Here is a 20,850-nt window from a genome sequence, read left to right on the forward strand (position 1 = left end):
CTGCCAAAAGATATACTTTCACATAGTATTTTTGTGTCACCTTTAGGACAGGTGTATCATAACAGGTTCCTCCAACAGATACAGTGATTAGATTACCACATGGTAAAAAAAAAAAAAAAAAGGTATGACATTCATCATTTTATGTGATGAAGGTGCCATAGGATGTACACAAGAAGTGTGCAAAAGAAGTTTATTTCATTGATATTTCTCAGATCATTACATATACTTTGAAATAAAATAACTTGTGAAGAGACTAATCTGTAACAGAATTACAGGCCCTCTGTGTTGAATATTTAATATGAGTGAACTCGTGGGATCTTTGTAATTAACCATTGGGGAACTGGAGAGCCTCATTTGTAATGTGTGCCGAAGGGAAATGGTGCATGAGGACTCACTGGCATGCTGGAGTACAACAGTATGCAGTCCAAGTAAACAAAGGAGTAACTTGAATAATGGTTACCACTGAAGTTTAGTAAGGCCTATTGTGTTTGGGCTATGAGCCAGAATGGTTCCTACATCCATGAAAATAGTGCTTTGATATAAAGATTTTAATGCCAAAGAGCTAACATTCTGCTGCCATTCATGGAAGGAAATGCAATGGCAGTAGTAGAGAGGAGGCAGCACATTGTCTAATTATTTGCTTCACTCTCCAAATTCCATAGATATTAACAGTATTCAATATTTGTGTTACCACAGTCATTCCTTGCATAAACTGTATAACATTGCTATAAAATCTTGTCAGATGCTTAGACATGTCCATCCACAGATTGTCCATTCATCTTTTTGTGCCATTTCCACAAAATGGTAGGAGAAAATGTTCCTTCCAAAATATCACAATCACCTTGTAGATTAAAATGGTTGGAGAAGATTTTACTGTGGTTGATTATACAACCTGCTAGAATATAGGGAGAAATAATATGCCTCCTGAAATGTCACAAGACACCATGTAACTGGTAACACAAGAAGATTTTGTTGCATTGACATGTCATAAAATGAACATTTAATTGAGGCACTTCCAGTTTATTTAGCTGATACAGATGCTGAAAATTCTGCTCATTCTAGAGACGAGCTTGTGGTTGTAATAATGTCATAGGGCAGAATAGTTTTGGATGTGTGTTTGTTACACGAGTGATGTGATTGTGCAGCACAGTCACACATAAAGCACTTGTTTTATACCTATCTTAGTTTACTGGCTAAATTACCTGTTTTAAGGAACTGAAGATAAATGATAACGCATTAAAAGATACAGAACTGATCACTAATAGATACCTGTTAAAACTTCACACACGACTTCTATCTATGTTGAGGTTCAAAGATGAGCTCTAAGACATGGTCTCATGGAGAATCCCACGAATCAGCCATATTTCAGTGCCATGTATTTAGATGTGATATTCCAGAAGCTGTAAGAATCTATTATAAACCACATATTTTTGTGGTCATCTTTTCCATAATACCCATAACAAGTGCCACTAGGCTAGAGTGAGCTATTGTTTTGAATGTTACACTCCTTTCTTTAATCTTACATTAGTCTGGATGACATAACTGACACATGGGCAGCTGTTGAGGATATTACCCAGCTGTTGTCACCTTACCCCTTATACAAGTCAAAGAATCTACAAAATTGCAAAATGAGGCAAACTAGACTTCTTTTCTACAATAGAACATGATGATTTGTTTCTTTTCTATCTTCAGGTTGTATGATGCAGCTACAAATGCTGTGATGGCACAGTATGAAATCCACCGGATCTTGTACTACAGCAGAGGAACAGTAGGAACTAAGGAGGCGCCATGTTTTGCATTTACATGGTCTCATGGAGAATCCCACGAATCAGCCATATTTCAGTGCCATGTATTTAGATGTGATATTCCAGAAGCTGTAAGAATCTATTATAAACCACATATTCTGAGTTCACCTTATTTATTTTTATATTGTATAAATCAGCTTTGAAAACACATTTATAAACAGAAAATCTGTCATAGCAAAAGTGCACTATGTGGCCAAATATCTCCTCGAGACTTCTACTGCTGTTTGCTGCAGATGCCAGTCTTCTAACTAAATGATGGTAGCTCTTTTTGCTTCTATTACAAGTGTTCAAGCTTCATGGAACACATTCCTTATAGTTCTGATTTTCTGGAAGTAGAATTTGTTTTTGTTCTTCCCATAGATTTAGCATGTGTTGCTGAATTTTTTAGTGATTTAATACCCATAGAATCTACACCAGTTCATCACAAAAGTGTTTGCTAGGCTTTGGTGTGGGTCACTGCATAGAGCAGTTTAACAAATCATCACAATTTCTTTGAAACACAATGCAGTGGTTTTTGATTTATGCACATTATCTTTATCATGTTCACACACACACACACACACACACACACACACACACACACACCTGAGTACCATGTCCATGCAATGCGACTTTCATCAATCCAGAGACCTATGACAACATTATTTGCATTATTTTAGGCAATGTTGCACATTATTTCTTATCAATGTCTTCTGCACTACTTGTTTGGAGTAAGTCATGTCACCTTTCAGCAGGTCATTGTCATCTTGGCATGATGAAAGTCTTCTGCAGTAATTGACTGGAATGACCTGTATTGATTCATGTGGAAAGTTATATGTTTACTGATCAGTATCAGTTACTTACTTAGGGTTGTCAGAGCAATGATTGACTGTAGTGATTCTCTGATCTTTCCCCTTTATGATATGGCCAACAGTGGACACGGGCACAAGGAACTCCTTCAGACTCTTTCTAGAGGAATGACCAAACTTGCGAGTCCCTACCATTACGGACTGTTTGATGAGCTCCTCCATTATTTCTGACAGAAAAATGCTCTTTTATGTTAGCATATTGCACCTGGTTTTATGTACCCTGGAATGCACTGCCTGACAGCACACAGAACACATAATTTGCATTTCAAGGAGTCATTTGGTTACATAGTGTACTTGTAGACATAGCATTACGAAACCTGTATCCAATGTAAGTTTGTAAAAAACTTGAAGTATTTATAATAGATAAATGATACAATGAAAGTAATACATGAAGTATGCTAATTTTGCAGAGTCTTTTGTGAACTATATGAAGGCACAATTTCATTGTTCTCATTTTCCACACCTGTGTGCAGAAATTTTTTTCATGTGAGAAACATTTTCTGCTGACCTCTATATTGTCATTCCATTTCTGTTCATGGGTGGAACATGGAGAGAGTGCCAACTTATTGCAATTAATCTTATTTTATATTCATTATGCTTGTGGAAGCAATGTGTTGGTACTGTAGGATTTTCCTAGATTCCTCAGTGGGTACCATTTTTTTTTATCTTTTGCAAATAGTTTTCTGTGATTAAAGTACCATTGTTCACCAAAAATTTCTTCCACTTCTGGTGTTTCAACTCTTCCGTGCTAAGCTTGCATGAGTCTAAGAAACCTGTGATCACTATGCCACCCCATGTTTACTAACCAAATAACTGTATAACACACTCGAGCAACATTTTGCTATGGGGATAAAATACACTGTTAACACAACAAAAAAGTGTTTCTAAACTTATTTTCCATTCGGTACAGCATATTTGATCCAATAAGATTCAAATTCTTTTTGTTTCTTTACAAAAGAAATCTGCTTCCAATTCTACATAACACTAATTCCCCGCACAGTTAAAAACTTCATTCAAAAAGAATTTATTCGCTTCAAGATGCTTTTTTATATTAGAAAACTGAAAAAGGCACATGGAGCTGAATCTTTCAGTTCAGGTGGGTGAAGTCTTATTTAAAATTTTTTGCTTGTGCACGTTTACACTTGTCATGCCTTATGTGTGATCCATTATCTTGTGATATAAGATCACTTTTTGTGAACCTATCATCTGCTTCTGTTCACAATGGAAATGGTTGTGTAATAAGAGCTACTCGTTGTCTTGTAAACAGTCAATCATTATTGTAGCATGTGAGCTCCAAAACTAAACAGCTGGCATTACTTTCTTCACACACTAAACAATTTTCACCTTTTTCTTTGTTTCTGCACTTTCACATTTGTCTTTCAAAGTGTTTTGAATTTATTTATTTATCTAAGATATTATGGTATTTCCATGTTTCACCTCCAATCATATATTTTCATCGAATGTCTTCCAGATTATGCATAATCTTCTCCCGCCTACACTCCAGTTCGCTCTAGAACTATACATGGTGTTTCAAAATGAACATACCGGTTTTAAGACGTTGTAGCATATATTACGCTCAACTTACAGTTGTAAATAATACACCAAATGAAAGAGCAAGTCAAACAGTTTTGTTTGTATACCTGCATGCAATGGGAAGAGTATGGAATGACAAAGAGTGACTGAAAAACGTGTTGAACGAGTGTGTCTTTCATGCTTAGCCCCAAGAAATATCCCCACGGAAAATTTATGGGCCTTTCTGTTTGGTGAATCAACTGTAACTGATGTTTCTTATCTTGATGTGCTGCAGCTATGGCCCATGCCTCAATGGGAAGAAGCTAACTAACACGTCTTTATTTGGGAGCAAGATGGTGCGCTGGCTCAGTGGCATAACTCAGTTCATGACTGGTTAAACGACGACGTGTCTGACTGGTGGATTGGGCACAAGGGGCCAGTTCACACAGAATTTTGTGCATGACCACCATGTGATCATGTGTATTTGCCTCCGATAACATCTGATCCATCTGACTTTAGAAACAGTATCATTGCAACAGTTACTCCTGACACATTGATCAAGGTTTTGGAACAACTCGCCTATCCACTCGATGTGTGACGAGTGTTCACACTGAATATTTGTAAGAAAAAGTGTTTGTGTTTCTCTTTCATTTGGCATATTATTTATAACTGCCAGGTCAATGTAAAATGTGTTACAAAGCCTTAAAACCCGTATATTCATTTTGAAACACCCTGTATATGTGGAACATCATGCATGGTATTAATGTAACCATCTGCAAGATTCGTACCATCTCAACATCTATAGAAGGTTACTGACATCCTTATGATACTACATCATAAAATTTACTGATAATTTCTTCAAAATAAACCTGACAGGCATTGGGGACTTGAGAAATCAGCAGCTTTTGTATGACCAATCTAGTACTTATCATATTCATTTTACTTGTAGGGTTGTGATAGATGTTTTTGTTTAGCACATCAAAGTATCGCCTGTACTGTAAAATTCAAGTTTCTTCTTGCATATGAAATTTTCAAACAACTTACGAGAATGCACCCGGGTGACTCATGGCAATGATAATTTGTACAGCTTTTTAGCAAATCTGAATTTAGTCCATCCAAATAATCACTCGACTCTAGAAATGGAAAAGAATGGCTGCCTTCTGTTCCATTATGTGTTATTCAGGAGTTTCAGATAGATGGTATACTGGGACATGCCATTTATTGGGAGCCAGCTCTCACTGATCTATATCTTCAGGCTGATAATTGTTGCCATCTGGCTCAGCATGAAGGATTACTTTATACCTTGGTTCATAGAGCCCCTATCATCTCACACGGTGACAGTTTTTCAGCTTAGTTAACCCAAATCAGAGTTACTCTCTGTCAGAATGGTTCTAGTCAGAGACTGATCACACATGTGGTATGCTGACAACAAATGACAAATCAAGTAGTGATGAAAGTAACGAGGTGGCGCCTAAGTTGATGCCTTTTTACCTTGTGCAGGTAGCATCTCCAACAGGATTGGTCATATTCTGTAGAAATCTTCTTTTAAGTTTTTTTCCACCATCTATGATGGTGATTTTAGGGTCTGTAAAGGTCGATCTTGGTTTGTATAATGTTGGTTTTTACCATTGCAGTTGTGACATGTCATACATTGGTCAGATCGTCAGGACTATGGAGGACCAGTGTATAGAGCATAAGCATCACACACACTTACTACAGCTGAGGAAATCTGCTATTCCAGAACATTGTCTTGATACCTGTCATCCTGTGGAATATAACAAAACAGAGATTCTGGTGTGCACTTCCATCTGTCGGTATGGTTGAGATTAAAATACCAATTGAGATTATAATTAGAGGTGGGGTTTTTGGTTGAACTCTGCTTGGAATTCTGCTCTGACCTGCTCAAAAAACAGAGGCATAGAGTTAAGGCTACTTGCTCACTTGTTGATAATAAATACTCACAATCAGTAACTTCTGAGGTTGGTCATCTTTGGTTGTGTGGTGGTGCTAGTTGTTTATGGTGTGTGCATTCTTTCTCTGTTTATGCCATCTGGTTGATAGTCAGTTAACCTTGGCTGATAAGGACTTAAATTCCCTTGCACAGTGCTGTCTCCTTGAATTTGTGCAATTTGTTCACCTATCAAAATATAGGCTATTGTTGAATGTGTCACCCAGCTGCATTCACATAAGCTCTTTTATTATTACCGTGTACTCTTTGTGGAACCCCATGAAGATGATGAAATGCTGTTTCAAATAATTCTGAAAAAATATCTACCTTGTAAGTTAACTGGAATAATTGGTGACTGGAAACTATTTAATTTAATTTACATAACCTGTGTTTTTTAGGGTTTACCTAGCAATTCCTAACCAAAGATTTTTTCAGGTGGGCCAAGTTTCTGGATGTTTCTCCAAGGCATTCCAGCGTGTACCAAAGAGTCTTATGAATTCAGTGACAAGTCTTTCCAGTCCAGCACAGTCAGATGAAGTGTTCATTTTTCAAGTTACAATGGCAATCAAAGAAGATGATGGTCATGTGAGTGTCAGTTAATGAGTTCTTTGATGTGACTTTTTATATCTACTCATGGGTGCCTCTCTTTGAACCACTGTCTTTGGTGTGTAAGTGATGTCATTTACTTCAAATTATTCAGGTTCTTTTATCAATAATCTTTTGACTGATTTGATGTAGGCCACCACAAATTCCTCTCCGATGCCAGCCACTTCACCTCAAAATAGCACCTGCACCCACTGTCCTCAAATTATTTGCAGGATATTACAGTTTTTATCATTTGTGACCCCCCCTTTAGTACAGTGGGAGATGTTCCTTGATATCTTAACACATGTCTGATCAACCTGCCCCTTGTTCTTGTCAATGTTTTCAGCTTGTTCCTCTCATTACTGATTCTGCACAGACCTCCTCATTTCTTATCTTATCAGTCCACTGTATTCTCAACATTCTTGTGGAGCACCACATGTAAAACACACTGATTCTCGCCTTTCACATTTTTCCCACAATCCGTGATTCACTTCCGTACATGTCTGTGCTCCACATGTAAGTTCTTAGAATTTATTTCCCCAAATTAAGTCCTATGTTGTATACTAGTAGACTTTTTTTTCCAATGAATGTCCTCTTTGCCTGTGCTAGTCTGTTACATCCATCAAGCATAATTTTGCTTCCAAGATAGCAAAATTCCTTCACTTCACCTCCTTTATGGTACCCAATTTTGATGTTTAGCTTATTGCTAATCTCATTTCTGCTACTCCTCATTACTTTTGTCTTTCTTTGGTTTACTCTTGATCCATAATGTGTACTCAGTAGACTTTTCATTCTATTCAACAGTTCCTTGTTGATAACCTAGCTTGAATTTTAATCCCACCCCTGGACCTTTTTTATTGACACCATTACTTCTCTGATGTATGGCTTGAACAGTAGGGATGATAAGACTGCATCCTTGTCTTATATTATTTTTAATCTGAGCACTTCGTTCTTGGTCTCCAATCTTATTTTTCCCTCATGGTTCTTGCACATATTATATATTACGCATATTTCCCTACAACTCACATCCATTTTCCTGAGAATTTAGAACATCTTGCAGCATTTTCAGGAATTCTGAAGGAATGTTATGTATGCCCTCAGCTGTATTTTATCGACCAAACCATGTGGCACAGTGCTTAGCACAATGGACTCACATTCAGGACGAGGATGGTTCAAATCCCTGTTTGTTCATCCAGACTTAGATTTTCCATTGTTTCCCTAAATCACTCCAGGCAGAGGCTGGGATAGTTTCTTTGAAAAAGACGTGGCTGATTTCCTTCCCCCTCCTTCCCCCTCTTTTCATAATCTGGCTTTGTCTGTCTCTGTAATAACTGCACTGTTGATGGGATGTTTAACTTTAATCTCCTTCCATATTTGATCACAAGTGTTCCAGAGCTGTTAAACTCTGATTCTAATACTGGCCCCCACCTCCCGCTGCACCCCCCCTCCCCCTGCACCCCCCCTCCCCCCACCTCCCGCAGGCCCGCCCACCTCCCGCAGGTCCGCCCACCTCCCGCAGGCCCGCCCACCTCCCGCAGGCCCGCCCACCTCCCGCAGGCCCGCCCACCTCCCGCAGGCCCGCCCACCTCCCGCAGGCCCCCACCGCCTCCTCCCGCAGGCCCCCACCGCCTCCTCCCGCAGGCCCCCACCGCCTCCTCCCGCAGGCCCCCGCCGCCCACCTCCCGCAGGCCCCCGCCGCCCACCTCCCGCAGGCCCCCGCCGCCCACCTCCCGCAGGCCCCCGCCGCCCACCTCCCGCAGGCCCCCGCCGCCCACCTCCCGCAGGCCCCCGCCGCCCACCTCCCGCAGGCCCCCGCCGCCTCCTCCCGCAGGCCCCCGCCGCCTCCTCCCGCAGGCCCCCGCCGCCTCCTCCCGCAGGCCCCCGCCGCCTCCTCCCGCAGGCCCCCGCCGCCTCCTCCCGCAGGCCCCCGCCGCCTCCTCCCGCAGGCCCCCACCGCCTCCTCCCGCAGGCCCCCCCGCCTCCTTGCGCTGCCCCCCCCCCCGCCTCCTCGCGCTGCCCCCACCACCTCCTCGCGCTCCCGCCCCCCCACCTCCTCACGCTCCCTCCCCTCCACCTCCTCGTGCTGCCTCCCTGGACACTCTGCAACCTAGGCTCTCTCTTCTCCTTGTGCCCCCCCCCCCCCCTCTACCTTGGGCGCCATCTCCTTCCTCTCACCCCTCCCCCCCGCCCCTCCGCCATGGCCCCTTATCCTTTCTGGGACTCTCTCTCAATCTACTGCACCCTGTACCCCCTTCTCTTTCTCCTGGATTGCCACTCATCCCTTGATCCATTCCCCAGTTCTTAGAACGGCCCTCCTACCCTGGTACCTCTCCTCCTCGCCCTGGTGCCACCCCTCCCTGCCCCAGTGCTACTCCTCCCCACCCCAATGCCGCCCCTCCCCACCCTGGTGCCCCCCCTCCCCACCCTGGTGCCGCCCCTCCACTCCAAAGTGCCGCCCCAACTCACTCCACATTGGTGCCGACCCTCCCTCTCTGCGGTGTCTCCCCTCCCCACTCCAGTACTGGCTGCCCCATTCCACAGCTTCACTCATACCCTAATGAGCCCTTGGCCTACTACCACCTCTTTATGTCCTCTTGACTTGGTACCAACACCATCCACCACCCCCTCCCTCACCCTCTTTTCCCACTCTGCCACCTTCTACCTCCTTGCTCTGCCGTCTGCTCCGCACCCTTGTCCTGCTGTCCGCTCTGCCTCCTTGCATTACCACCCCCTCTGACCTCTTGCCCTGCTGCCTGCTCTGCCCCCAGTCCCTTTGCCATGTCTTGCTCCTTGCTGCTCTCTCAGCTGTGCCTCCAGCCCGTACCAACCCCTGACTCGCCCAATCTGTTTTTCCACTCTCACCCCTTGCTCTGCCTCCAGCCTGGATCCTCTGTCAGATTTAAAGCTATCAGTCACTGAATTTTTTTATAGTGCTATGTGTCTTGTTGTCATTGTTATAAGTAATGGAAATCTTAAACTATGTTGAATAACAGAGAATAGTTAAAATTTCCACTTGACATTCAGACAAGTTCTCCTTAAAAGTTTTCTGTATAAATATATTGTGATTGCACTAAGTGAACAAACTGTTAGCGCATGAATCGGCTTTAATTTCTAACTGCTTGCAGTACATTAAAAAAATAATTAAAAGATCGAAAAATAATTTTCAGTTACTGGATAATGATTACATAGTGATACTGAAGTGTATGTTAAATATTTGCTAAAATGCAATATGAACTTTCAGGGAAATTTCTCACCTGTTGCAAGAGATAGAAGTCATTTCAAACTACGAGTTAATATGGAGAAGAAAATATGTCTTACTGTACAGCAAGCATCAGAACATGGAAAGGAACTGGAAGTAGAACGCTGCTTTGGTGTTCTTATCAGCCCAGGCCGTTACCGCAAGCACTCTGATCTGCAACTTCTGGAAATGGTGAGTGCACACACACACACACACACACACACACACAGGTTTATGTTGAAAGGTCTTCGATAAATTGTAACAAAGAGTTCACTTTTGGAAATGTCAGTTCTTGACAACACATATTTCGATCAACCATCACTGATTTGCAGTAAACTGAGTATGCTAGTTATAGCTGCCAGTTTCAAAGAATAAGCAAAAATAGGAACTAGAGATATTAAAGATTTTAGGCCGTGAATAAATTTGAAAGTGACATTGCATCTAGTGAGAAGTTACGGAAATTAAGTACACTTCAGGATTTCAACAGAGCGTTTGTTACAAAGCATATTAAAATTTTACAATTAGTAATATGGAGAGGCCTAATTACAAGGAGTTGGTGAAGTGAAAATGAAGGAAGTGTATTGATAAGAAAATAACTTGAAAACTCTTTGAAGGGGTTTTAAGTTCTGAAGCCTTTCATCGAAAAGAGAGAGAATTTTGAGATCAAACAACGGTAAGTGTATAAACCAAAGGCTTGAAAGAAAAGCAGGAAAATAGGTATGCTAAACAGGAGATTGATTAAAATTGAACTGCCAGTGACAAAGCGGTCAGAGTGCAAAAGGGAAGCAAAATAATGTAATAAGTTAGAGCACATAAAAGATAATAATATTAAAATGGTTAAAAGATGTATACACAGATAAACACTAAGATGAGGAACAAGAGATGTTAATTTGGACCAATTTTGCGTCAACATATTTATAATTTTCCCACAATTATGAAAAAATGCTCATGGAGAAAAAAGTGACGTAAAATGACGCTGGCATGTGATGTTGGCAGACAAGTAGTGTTTACAAACATTACGTGGTTAAATTTCTTGACAACAGGGTGCTCATCTCTTGCTGCTGCCGAGCTCTACTTGGTGCTCTACTGAGCATGTGCAGTTTCATGATTGTTGTGACACCTTTGTTGAACCATATTCAGTATGTTTTGTCGTTTGGCCACTTGTGCTAGTGGACATCTTCACTCACTTTGCAATGCTCAAATGTCTAAACCAAAAAACACATCGCTAATTACGTATTTTTTTTCATCCTGAGCAAAACATGTTTTGAGAATTTATTCTTGTTGTCAAGTACAGTACTTGCTTACATGTTACACAAACAGTCAATGTGAGTGATTTTGTGTGTGTGTGTGTGTGTGTGTGGGTGGGTGGGTGGGTGGGTGGGTGGGTGGTGTTTTCTATACAACTGGTAACTAGTGCAGTGTTTCGTTATTTAAATAATGAATGACAGCTGCAGGCTTTCCAAAAATGTCGATTATGTCATATGAAATTGAGTCAAACATTTCTGCTTCCCATACAGTTATTGTGTCCACTTACATCAGCAGTAATTAGATAATAAACAAGTTCCTGACAAGTATTTTGAGGCCTATTATGTACATATATCATACATAAATTGTGAAAATGTTAAGGCGGTATCCTATACATAACTTACAGCTTAAAACATCATTTCCCACATTTTACGTTGTCACAATTTTTATACCTTTTTTTTTTAAGACCCTTGAAAAGTGTGTAAGTGTGGGGTTGCACAGACATCGTTTTATAACAGTTCATGCAAGACAGTTATCATCATAATTTCTCAATAATGCATATTTTAATAAGAATGAAGCAGTTCCTTGTTTATTCACCATAGTTATCACAACAAAGGGAAGTGTCATTTGAATGATGAAAACAAACATTTTCCTTACACCAGACACACCTGATGGAAAAATTTGTGCTTTCAGGCATCTCACAGTAATTACGAGTTTTATACAGACATAATTGTGGGAAATAAGAAATTGTCATGGCCATTGTTCTGCTTATTGTACTTTGTACCAAGCATACTGAAACAAATTCATAAAATGTGCCAGTGCAAACTGATAGCGCACGAATGACTGAAACTTAAGAATTCTGTTGTTTTGATAAACATCAAATGACATAAGGCTATTGGAAATTATATTGTGTGACAGATTCCTTAAAAAATACTTTCCACAGTCGAATAACTTCTTTATCAAGTGCCACAGTGGTTGTTCTGGGTATAATCTGAAGTATATCAACAGTCTTTCCATTGTTCTCCTAAAGACAGAGGTATAATGATGCCCAGGCCACGCACCAACAAAAGCAATGAATTAATTTTTGGAAATGACAAGAAACTGTTTCGAATGAAATGTTAAAAATTATTCTTTGTTATTTTTCCAGATTTTGATAGGTTGATTATAAGATGTTTTCCACTAAAGAGCCCCTTTTTTAATTTTTGTTTCTAATATGTCTTGATATAAAGACAGGTATAAAACTGCAGCAATAGTAATCCACTCATACTTAACACTGTAGTTCTTGTATATGAATATGTCACAGTGATACTCGATTGCACAACAGACTGTCTTTTTTCACCTTGAAATGATAAAGTGTGATTTTTTTGCAGTTATATCACGAAACCTGACTGATTGGCATTACACACAGGTGATGTGGGGGTAACACAGAGCTTCATCTTCGTATCAGCTACGAATTAATGCCATCTCCTCTACACTTTTACTTGAAGTAAACTTCATTGTTTTGTGACTTCCTATGCTGTATGATTTCTAGACTCTGCTTAACCAGGTCAAAGAAGGCTTGAAGTCAGCATTGTTCAGCTCAGCTGCAATTTGGAGGGTCTAGTCTCGTAGATGTCTATCAGTAACAGTGCATTGCCTCTTGCGCACCTGTACATGGCTAGTATCTCAAGAAAACTACTCTAAAGAACTGTTGTTCATGTTATTTATTCAGGTTTAGGGGTTTCTCTCTGTTATTAATGGGGGTAATGGGACTTTGTAGTCACTCTGTATGATAAATCCTTTGGATAATTTTTATTTCACAGTTTTATTTTAGTAGATATTTATTACTTTGTTTAAGTCTTTCTTCCATCTATACAGTTCATGGTCATATTTTTTTTTATGAAGCAAAACTGGGTTTACTCATTGCATAACATTAAGGGTTAAACAAAGTGAATATGGATTCAGTTTTATCTCCATTGTTAACACTTATGCCAGTGCAAAAGCAAATAGAAATTAGAATGAAATTCTTTTATTTCTGCCAATGATCACAAAACTTTTGGCCCTTAGACTACTCGTTTTGGTCAGCAATGACCATCTTCAGGTTTGCAGCAAAATGTGGGAAACAAATGCAACTAGTGAACACATAACATCTTGTAACAATAAGATATGCTATAATGAAAAAATTACTACTTTCATGCCGGCCGGAGTGGCCATGCGGTTCTAGGCACTACAGTCTGGAGTCGAGCGACCACTACGGTCGCAGGTTCGAATCCTGCCTCGGGCATGGATGTGTGTGATGTCCTTAGGTTAGTTAGGTTTAATTAGTTCTAAGTTCTAGGCGACTGATGACCTTGAGAAGTTAAGTCACATAGTACTCAGAGCAATTTTTTGAACTACTTTCATGGATGTGAAAACATGCATTTCTGAGGCATACTTGTTTTATAAAAAAACCTAATTTAATAAAGCTGTATTGGCACCATCACAGAATATACACAGAACCAGCTTAGCATTGTCATACATATTTAAAATGCGGTATAAACTAGGCCACAGTTCTGGCAGAGTCACACTGTCTTCATTGCTACTGTTCATAACAAACTGCAGTACAGTAGCCACAATGTATGTTTGTGCCATAAGCTTGTTAGATGATCCTACTGTAAGTCTATACATGTTCATCAATTATAAAATTGTACAGTATGCAGTAAATGAAGAGTACAATAGGTAACGTCTGTTCTAAGATGTAATCTGTTCACTATTTGTATTTCATTTCCCATGTTTTGCTGCAGATCTGAAGATTCTCATTGCTGACTGATACCAGTAGTCTAAGGACCAAAAGTTTTGTGATCATTGGCAGAAATAAGACATTCATTCTACACTTTGTGGATTACTGTTTAATCTGCGATCATGTTGCAACTTGTGCAACTGGTAATTATTGTGGATATTAAATGTGTTGCCAGTGTGAATGAACAGTAACTGCAGACAATTTTTTTTAGGGAAACTGTCACCAAACACTGAAATTCGGCTTACAAATTATGATCGTACAGTATGTTATCTATTTACAGACGTGCCATCAACCGAGGAATCGTGGCTACCGTGTTGAGTACGCACAGTCTTCTATAGCTCGGGTAGGCATGTACAGTTCTCCAACTGCCTGGTGAGCTGTGAATTTAATAATTTTAAGCTCTTTTTTATGGGGTCTTTCTTTCAGTGTATTCTTCCTGTATAAAAAATTTCAGGACATGTTTCGGCATGTCAGATTGAATGATTCTGTTGTTAGTTTTGGAAGAGAAAGGGCGAATTGGTTCACTGTTTGTAGTTACTGCTGTGTTATTTTAATAGCAGACTCTGAACCTGGCAAAGGAAACAGATGTACGAGTACTTATCAAATCTGGCAAAATCTGTGTGAGGTGGCAGGGCAGTGTAACATTGTAGGTTTTTTCCAAATTGTATTTGACTCCACTAATAATCAGTGACCGATGTGAAGTACTTGTGAGTTGTGCCTGGACAGCTTAGCTGGTATCCAGTCCAGAAAACAGTTATAATCTGCCAGGTTTATATCTATTCAAATTTAGAGTTCATTTATTGTAAGGGCAATGCATAAGTAAAGGGGAACTGCATAACCATCTAATCATTTGCATGAAATGTGGTCCACATCGCTGTACTGAAGTAAACCAATAAAATCACCAAAATGATTAATATTGGAGTTATTTAACACTATTCATGATATAACACAGTAATGAGATGACCACGAGAGAGGATGTTGTTCCAATATGAGAAATGATGTAAATTGGGCTACTTACATATTCACTTCATGAAATGTTTTGTGGATGTAAGATTCCAAATCTGCCACTGATAATTCTAATTTATTTATCCTTTTGTTTCAGGAGGCTCATCCATGCTCAGATTCTGGTGATAAGCTTGGTTCATATCTTATATATGGTCACTGGGATCCTACAGAACCAGCTTTCGAGTCGCTGAATAACCCAACACTTCAAGATTATTTGACAGTTGCTGTAGATCTTGTGATAAAAGGAATCCAAGAACCAGTGAGATTTATAATTGAGACACAAGTGCGAATATTTTCAAAAAATGAACGTTTTTGGTATCACAGTAGGAGGCCATTGACACAACAATTTAATCTTCATTTGAAAGAGGTACTGTTATTGTTTATTTTTATTTTGCCCATTAGTCCTGTTTCACTGTTACAATAGTTGACTTTGATTTGGAAACAGTTTAATGTAATATTTCACTGAGTGTAGATAACATAGATGTTACAGTCCAAGACTTGTGGTTGTAACAAATCATTACAGCTGAAAATGTTAGGTGTCTAGCATAACAGTAATTCAGAATTGGGTAGCATTTAAGAAGATGACTGTTGGTTAGTATCATTTCTACATCTACATCCATACTCCGCAAGCCACCTGACAGTGTGTGGCGGAGGGTACCTTGAGTACCTCTATCGGTTTTCCCTTCTATTCCAGTCTCGTATTGTTCGTGGAAATAAAGATTGTCGTATGCTTCTGTGTGGGCTCTAATCTCTCTGATCTTATCCTCATGGTCCCTTCGTGAGATATACGTAGGAGGGAGCAATATACTGCTTGACTCTTCGGTGAAGCTATGTTCTCGAAACTTTAACAAAAGCCCATACCGAGCTACTGAGCGTCTCTCCTGCAGAGTCTTCCACTGGAGTTTATCTGTCATCTCCGTAATGCTTTCGCGATTACTAAATGATCCTGTAACAAAGCGTGCTGCTCTTTGTTGGATCTTCTCTCTCTCTCTTCTATCAACCCTATCTGGTACGGATCCCACACTGCCGAACAGTATTCAAGCAGTGGGCGAACAAGCGTACTGTAACCTACTTCCTTTGTTTTCAGATTGCATTTCCTTAGGATTCTTCCAATTAATCTCAGTCTGGCATCTGCTTTACCAATGATCAACTTTATATGATCATTCCATTTTAAATCACTCCTAATGCGTACTCCCAGATAATTTATGGAATTAACTGCTTCCAGTTGCTGACCTGCTATTTAGTAGCTAAATGATAAGGGATCTATCTTTCTATGTATTCACAGCACATTACACTTGTCTACATTGAGATTTCTGTGTGGAATGCACACAAATGTTTTTCAATTTCATCTTGTTAATAAATAATACAGATACATAAACATTTTTTTTTAAATTGATGAATAACTTAACTATTACCAAACAGAAAAGCCTTTGAAATTTTACAACTTCAACACTTTCCTGTCTGAACATTGGTTTTATGTGGTATTTCCTTGATCTGGTCTCCATACTTTCCTTTGAGCGTGAAGGGACAGAATTTGTAAATAATATACAAATGCTTTACAGGAGAAATGATCTCATAACAATTAGAATAATTATGATCATTTTCCAACACCAGTTCCCTAGGTGACATTCACAGGTGCTTGTCATTCTTCCCTGCCCTATTACTGGCTACTAATGTTGGAGATGGTTTGTAGTAAATTCTTGAAGGGGATTGTTGTGTATTCTTCCAGAAGTATTTATTAACAGTGTAGGAAAAGATAAATAGCTGCTTACCATAAAGATAACACCCTAAGTTGCAGACAGGTATAATTGAAAGATGCTTAGACATATGCTGTTGACCTCAGTCTTCATTGGAAAAAGAGTAAAAACACTGTTCATTCACACAAGCAAGCACACCTCATGCACTCAACTCCAGCAACTTAGTGTGTTATCTTTACATTAAGCAGCTCTCTGTCTTTTCCTACATTGTTGATATACCTACCTGAGTTTCTGTTGTTTGATTCTATCTGAAGTACTGTTACTAACATTTGTGCCAATCTAATTTTTTTGAACATTTGTAGCCCCATGTGGATTAGCGCCATCTTAGAAAAGGCAGCTAAATATTTTCTCTTGTGGCTTCATTGGAGAGTTACTAGTAAGTTAACATTATTATAGTGAAAAATAATTTCTGTGGGGTTTGTCTCTGGAGTTAATAAACCATGGATTCCAGGCACTGAATTTTATTTAACATTTTTTAGGTGGCAAATGTATTTTAACTTTGTGTTAGGAACAACACTGAACTGCTAGATTCATATTTCAAGAAGTTCACTGTGAAGTCTTTCGAGTTACCACAATTCACATTTTGTTAAATTTAAGAAATACATGGAGTAATGAAGCCTAATGAAGGCACTGATAGTATATTTCATCTGACATTAATCTCTCTAGTCATATAACATGTAGTGCAACTCATCAGAACACTTTTAAAGTTCATCCAGCATGATTGTGAATGTTGATTTAGGCCATTATGATGAATTTCTAGTAGGCCACAAACTGCCCAGGAATGTCAGTGCATCTGTTTATTCGTTGATCAGATTGATAATATTTGGACCTCAGGTCAGGCAGCTGTGATATTGTATCACCTGAACTTGTTGGTTAGTAAAAGCTCCACCAACTGTAGATATGTAGATATGCTCAAATACATGCACAAGCTCTCTCTCTCTCTCTCTCTCTCTCTCTCTATCTATCTATCTATCTATCTGTGTGTGTGTGTGTGTGTGTGTGTGTGTGTGTGTGTGTGTGTGTGTGTGTGGTGGGGGTGGGGGATGGGGGGGGGGGATCTTATTGTGTCTCCTAGTTTGTGGTGGTCTGCCAACTGGCAGCTCTTCCACCTTAATGTTGAGCTTTCTCCTTTCTTGGGTGGTAGGAGTTACACTGCTTTGTGTTCCTGAGATTTTTGAATTTCTGCTTCAGTTGCTGATGTTCCCAGTGCTGAAGTGATTAACATGGATAGTACTTTGTTGTATGAATTATGTTGTTATTGTGGTCTTCAGTCCAAAGACATGTTTGACGCAGTTCTTGATGCTACTCTATCTTGGGCAAGCCTCTTCATCTCCTGATAACTACTGCAACTCATATCCTTCTGAATCTGCTTACTGTATTCATCCCTTGGTCTCCCTCTACAATTTTTACCCCACACACTTCCCGCCAGTACTAAATTGGTGATTATTTGATGTCTTGGAATGTGCCCTATCAGCCAACCCCTTCTTCTCATCAGGTTGTGTCAGAAATTTCTTTTCTTCTCAACCCTATTTAGTATCTCCTCATTAGTAATGTGATTGACCCACCTAATCTTCAGTAATCTTCTGTACCACCTCATTTCAAAAGCTTCTATTCCCATCTTGTCTAAACTGTCGGTCATCCATGTTTCACTTCTGTACATGGCTACACTCCGTACAAATACTCTCAGAAATGACTTCCTAACACTTAAATCTATATTCGACGTTAACCAATTTCTCTTTATTAGAAACGCTTTTCTTGCCATTGCCAGTCTATGTTTTATGTCCCCTCTGCTTCATCCATCATAATTTATTTTACTGCCAAATAGCAAACCTCATCTACCACTATAAGTGTCTTGTTTCCTAATCTAATTCACTCAGCATTACCTGATTGAATTCGATTCCATTCCATTACTCTTGTTTTGCTTTTGTTGATGTTCATCTTACATCCTCATATCAAGATACTATCTATTCCGTTCAACTGCTCTTCCAAGCCCATTGCTATATCTGATTGATTTATAATGTCATTGGCAAACCTTCAAGTTTGTATTTCTTCTCACTGAACTTTAACTCTGCCTTGAAATTTTTCTTTGGTGTCCTTTACTGCCTGCTCAGTACACAGATTGAATTACATTTTGGATAGGCTACAACCATGTCTCAGTCCCATCCCAACTACAGCTTTCATTTACTGTCCTTTGACTCTTATAATTGCTATCTGTTTCCTGTACAAGTTGTGAATAATCTTTCTCTTCCTGCATTTTATCCCTGCTACCTTTATAATTTCAAAGCACATACTCCAGTCGACATTATCAAAAGTTTTCTCTAAGTCTACAAATGCTATAAACATAGGTTTACTTTTCCTTAATGTATCTTCTAAGAGAAGAAACCACACAACAATTGCTTAATCCACAATGTTTTATTGTGTGCATGACCATTCCCCCCTTACGTGGTGCATCTTACATCCTTTGTGCGTTTACATCTTCTGTACCCATTATTATCACGGAGCTGCAACTCCACCAATATTCCAGCTGTTTTTGCGAGGACATTTTACGTGATGCATAATCTCCATCCATTGTCCGCTGTCCTCTTTTGCTGCATGACAATACTGGATTTCTATGCACCCAATATCGAGCATGGTCGCCAGTCCATCGTGCAGGGGTTGTCATGTACCTTCGTGGTCGTAGCCCCTAACTACCCAGGGATGGCACTACTGATGCCTGAGCTGCAGCATCCACACATATTCCAAAGAGTGGACACCCATTGTAGTGGGGCATCTGGACTCCCAGCAATGGCCATTGCACCAGGTGTCCTTTTGCTGTTCCTTAGTGAGATACCGTGATTGTAGTGGGTGGCATCAGGGCAGATGACCCACAATGAAGTGGACCAAGTCATCTTTTCCTGCAGACTGAATGGCCTCAGCAGTCTCTAAGAAAGGGAAGGTTGAATTCAGTGCCACGAAATATGACCCTAAATCATTCTCCTCCCTAGCTACGCCATGGGAGGAACGTAGGACTATGGAAAGAAGAGAGCTATATTCACATCGTTATTTAGTGTGTAGCAGAACCAATGGGGACTCCTTTCTGGATACAGAGCCTCTGTGTTTTGTTGAACACATGGCAGATAAGTTTGGGAAGTGACAGCACTGCCCAAATTGTGCAATGGGTCAGTCCTGATTCAAATGGCATCCCTAGCCCAGTGCCAGACGTTACTCACATGTGACAAGTTAATTACTTTTCTTTGTGACGTTCTGTTGCAGTCCGATGACGAGCTCTGCACCAGTTTAGAACGATGGGGTGTTCACTTCGTCCAGCATGCCTACAAGGGCCCTAAGATAATAGGGTTGTCACTGGTGCCCTCATCTTGGCCTTTGAGTGTGATTCGTTACCTGAAAAAGTCATGGTGATGGTATACAACTGTGATGCCAAACCATACGGCCCTCACCCTATGCAGTGCTTTAAGTGCTGTGTCTTCCCAGCGCAATTCCAGCACCACATGTCAAAACTGTGGTCGTCCAATTCATCTGAATACTCCATGTGGTCCTCCTCCCACCTGTGTCAGCTGTGGAGAACACCACTCCCCATGCTCGGCAGACTGCACGGTACTCCAAAAGGAGCAAAAGATTATAGTGTACAAGATCCTGGACAAGCTGTCTTACCATGAGGTTAAACTGAAATATGAAAGGTTGAATCCTGTTCGAATGTTGTTGTCTTGTACTGTCCTTATGATGATGTCACCCTCATTGATGCCCTTACGCTCCTCGTCTAAGCTTTCTCTCATAGACCCTCAGGGACGCCCATCTTAGTCCCCTTTCTTGGGAGCTGGGGCCACATCTTCTTCTCTTTGCTCCCAAAGCTTCTACTCTTGGAGCACTGCCACCCCCAAATACCACGGAAATTGCCCCCCCCCCCCCCCCCCCCCTCAACTGAAGAAGCAGCAGCCTCCTCTGGCTCCTCTTGCCTGGAAGGGATCCATTGGGCTCTACCTTACACAGTCTCCCCCTGTGGTAAAGTGGACACCAGCCAGTGGCTGAGGGAGCCACTAGCTGCTGGTCGAAGAGCTTCACGGTCTTCCTCTATTCCTGAAGCTACTTCAGAGAAGCTCTCTCAGCAAGTCACTAAAGAGTGTTGAGAGGGCAAACACACAAAGAAGCCTG

The 20,850-nt window shown here is 40.4% G+C and overlaps 1 protein-coding gene across 2 annotated transcripts in view; it reads left to right on the plus strand.

The window, feature by feature from the left end:
* LOC126297736 (rab GTPase-activating protein 1-like) overlaps window positions 1-20,850 on the plus strand; it is a 153,683-nt gene that overhangs the window by 31,266 nt on the left and 101,567 nt on the right. For both annotated transcript variants that reach the window (XM_049988884.1, XM_049988883.1), the window contains exons 4-7: window positions 1,693-1,876; window positions 6,549-6,698; window positions 9,940-10,128; window positions 15,042-15,311. In XM_049988884.1, coding sequence (XP_049844841.1) covers window positions 1,693-1,876; window positions 6,549-6,698; window positions 9,940-10,128; window positions 15,042-15,311 — 793 coding nt within the window. The remainder of the gene's footprint in view (window positions 1-1,692; window positions 1,877-6,548; window positions 6,699-9,939; window positions 10,129-15,041; window positions 15,312-20,850) is intronic.

The sequence above is a fragment of the Schistocerca gregaria genome, chromosome X (genome assembly GCF_023897955.1).
Source record: "Schistocerca gregaria isolate iqSchGreg1 chromosome X, iqSchGreg1.2, whole genome shotgun sequence".
NCBI lineage: Eukaryota > Metazoa > Arthropoda > Insecta > Orthoptera > Acrididae > Schistocerca > Schistocerca gregaria.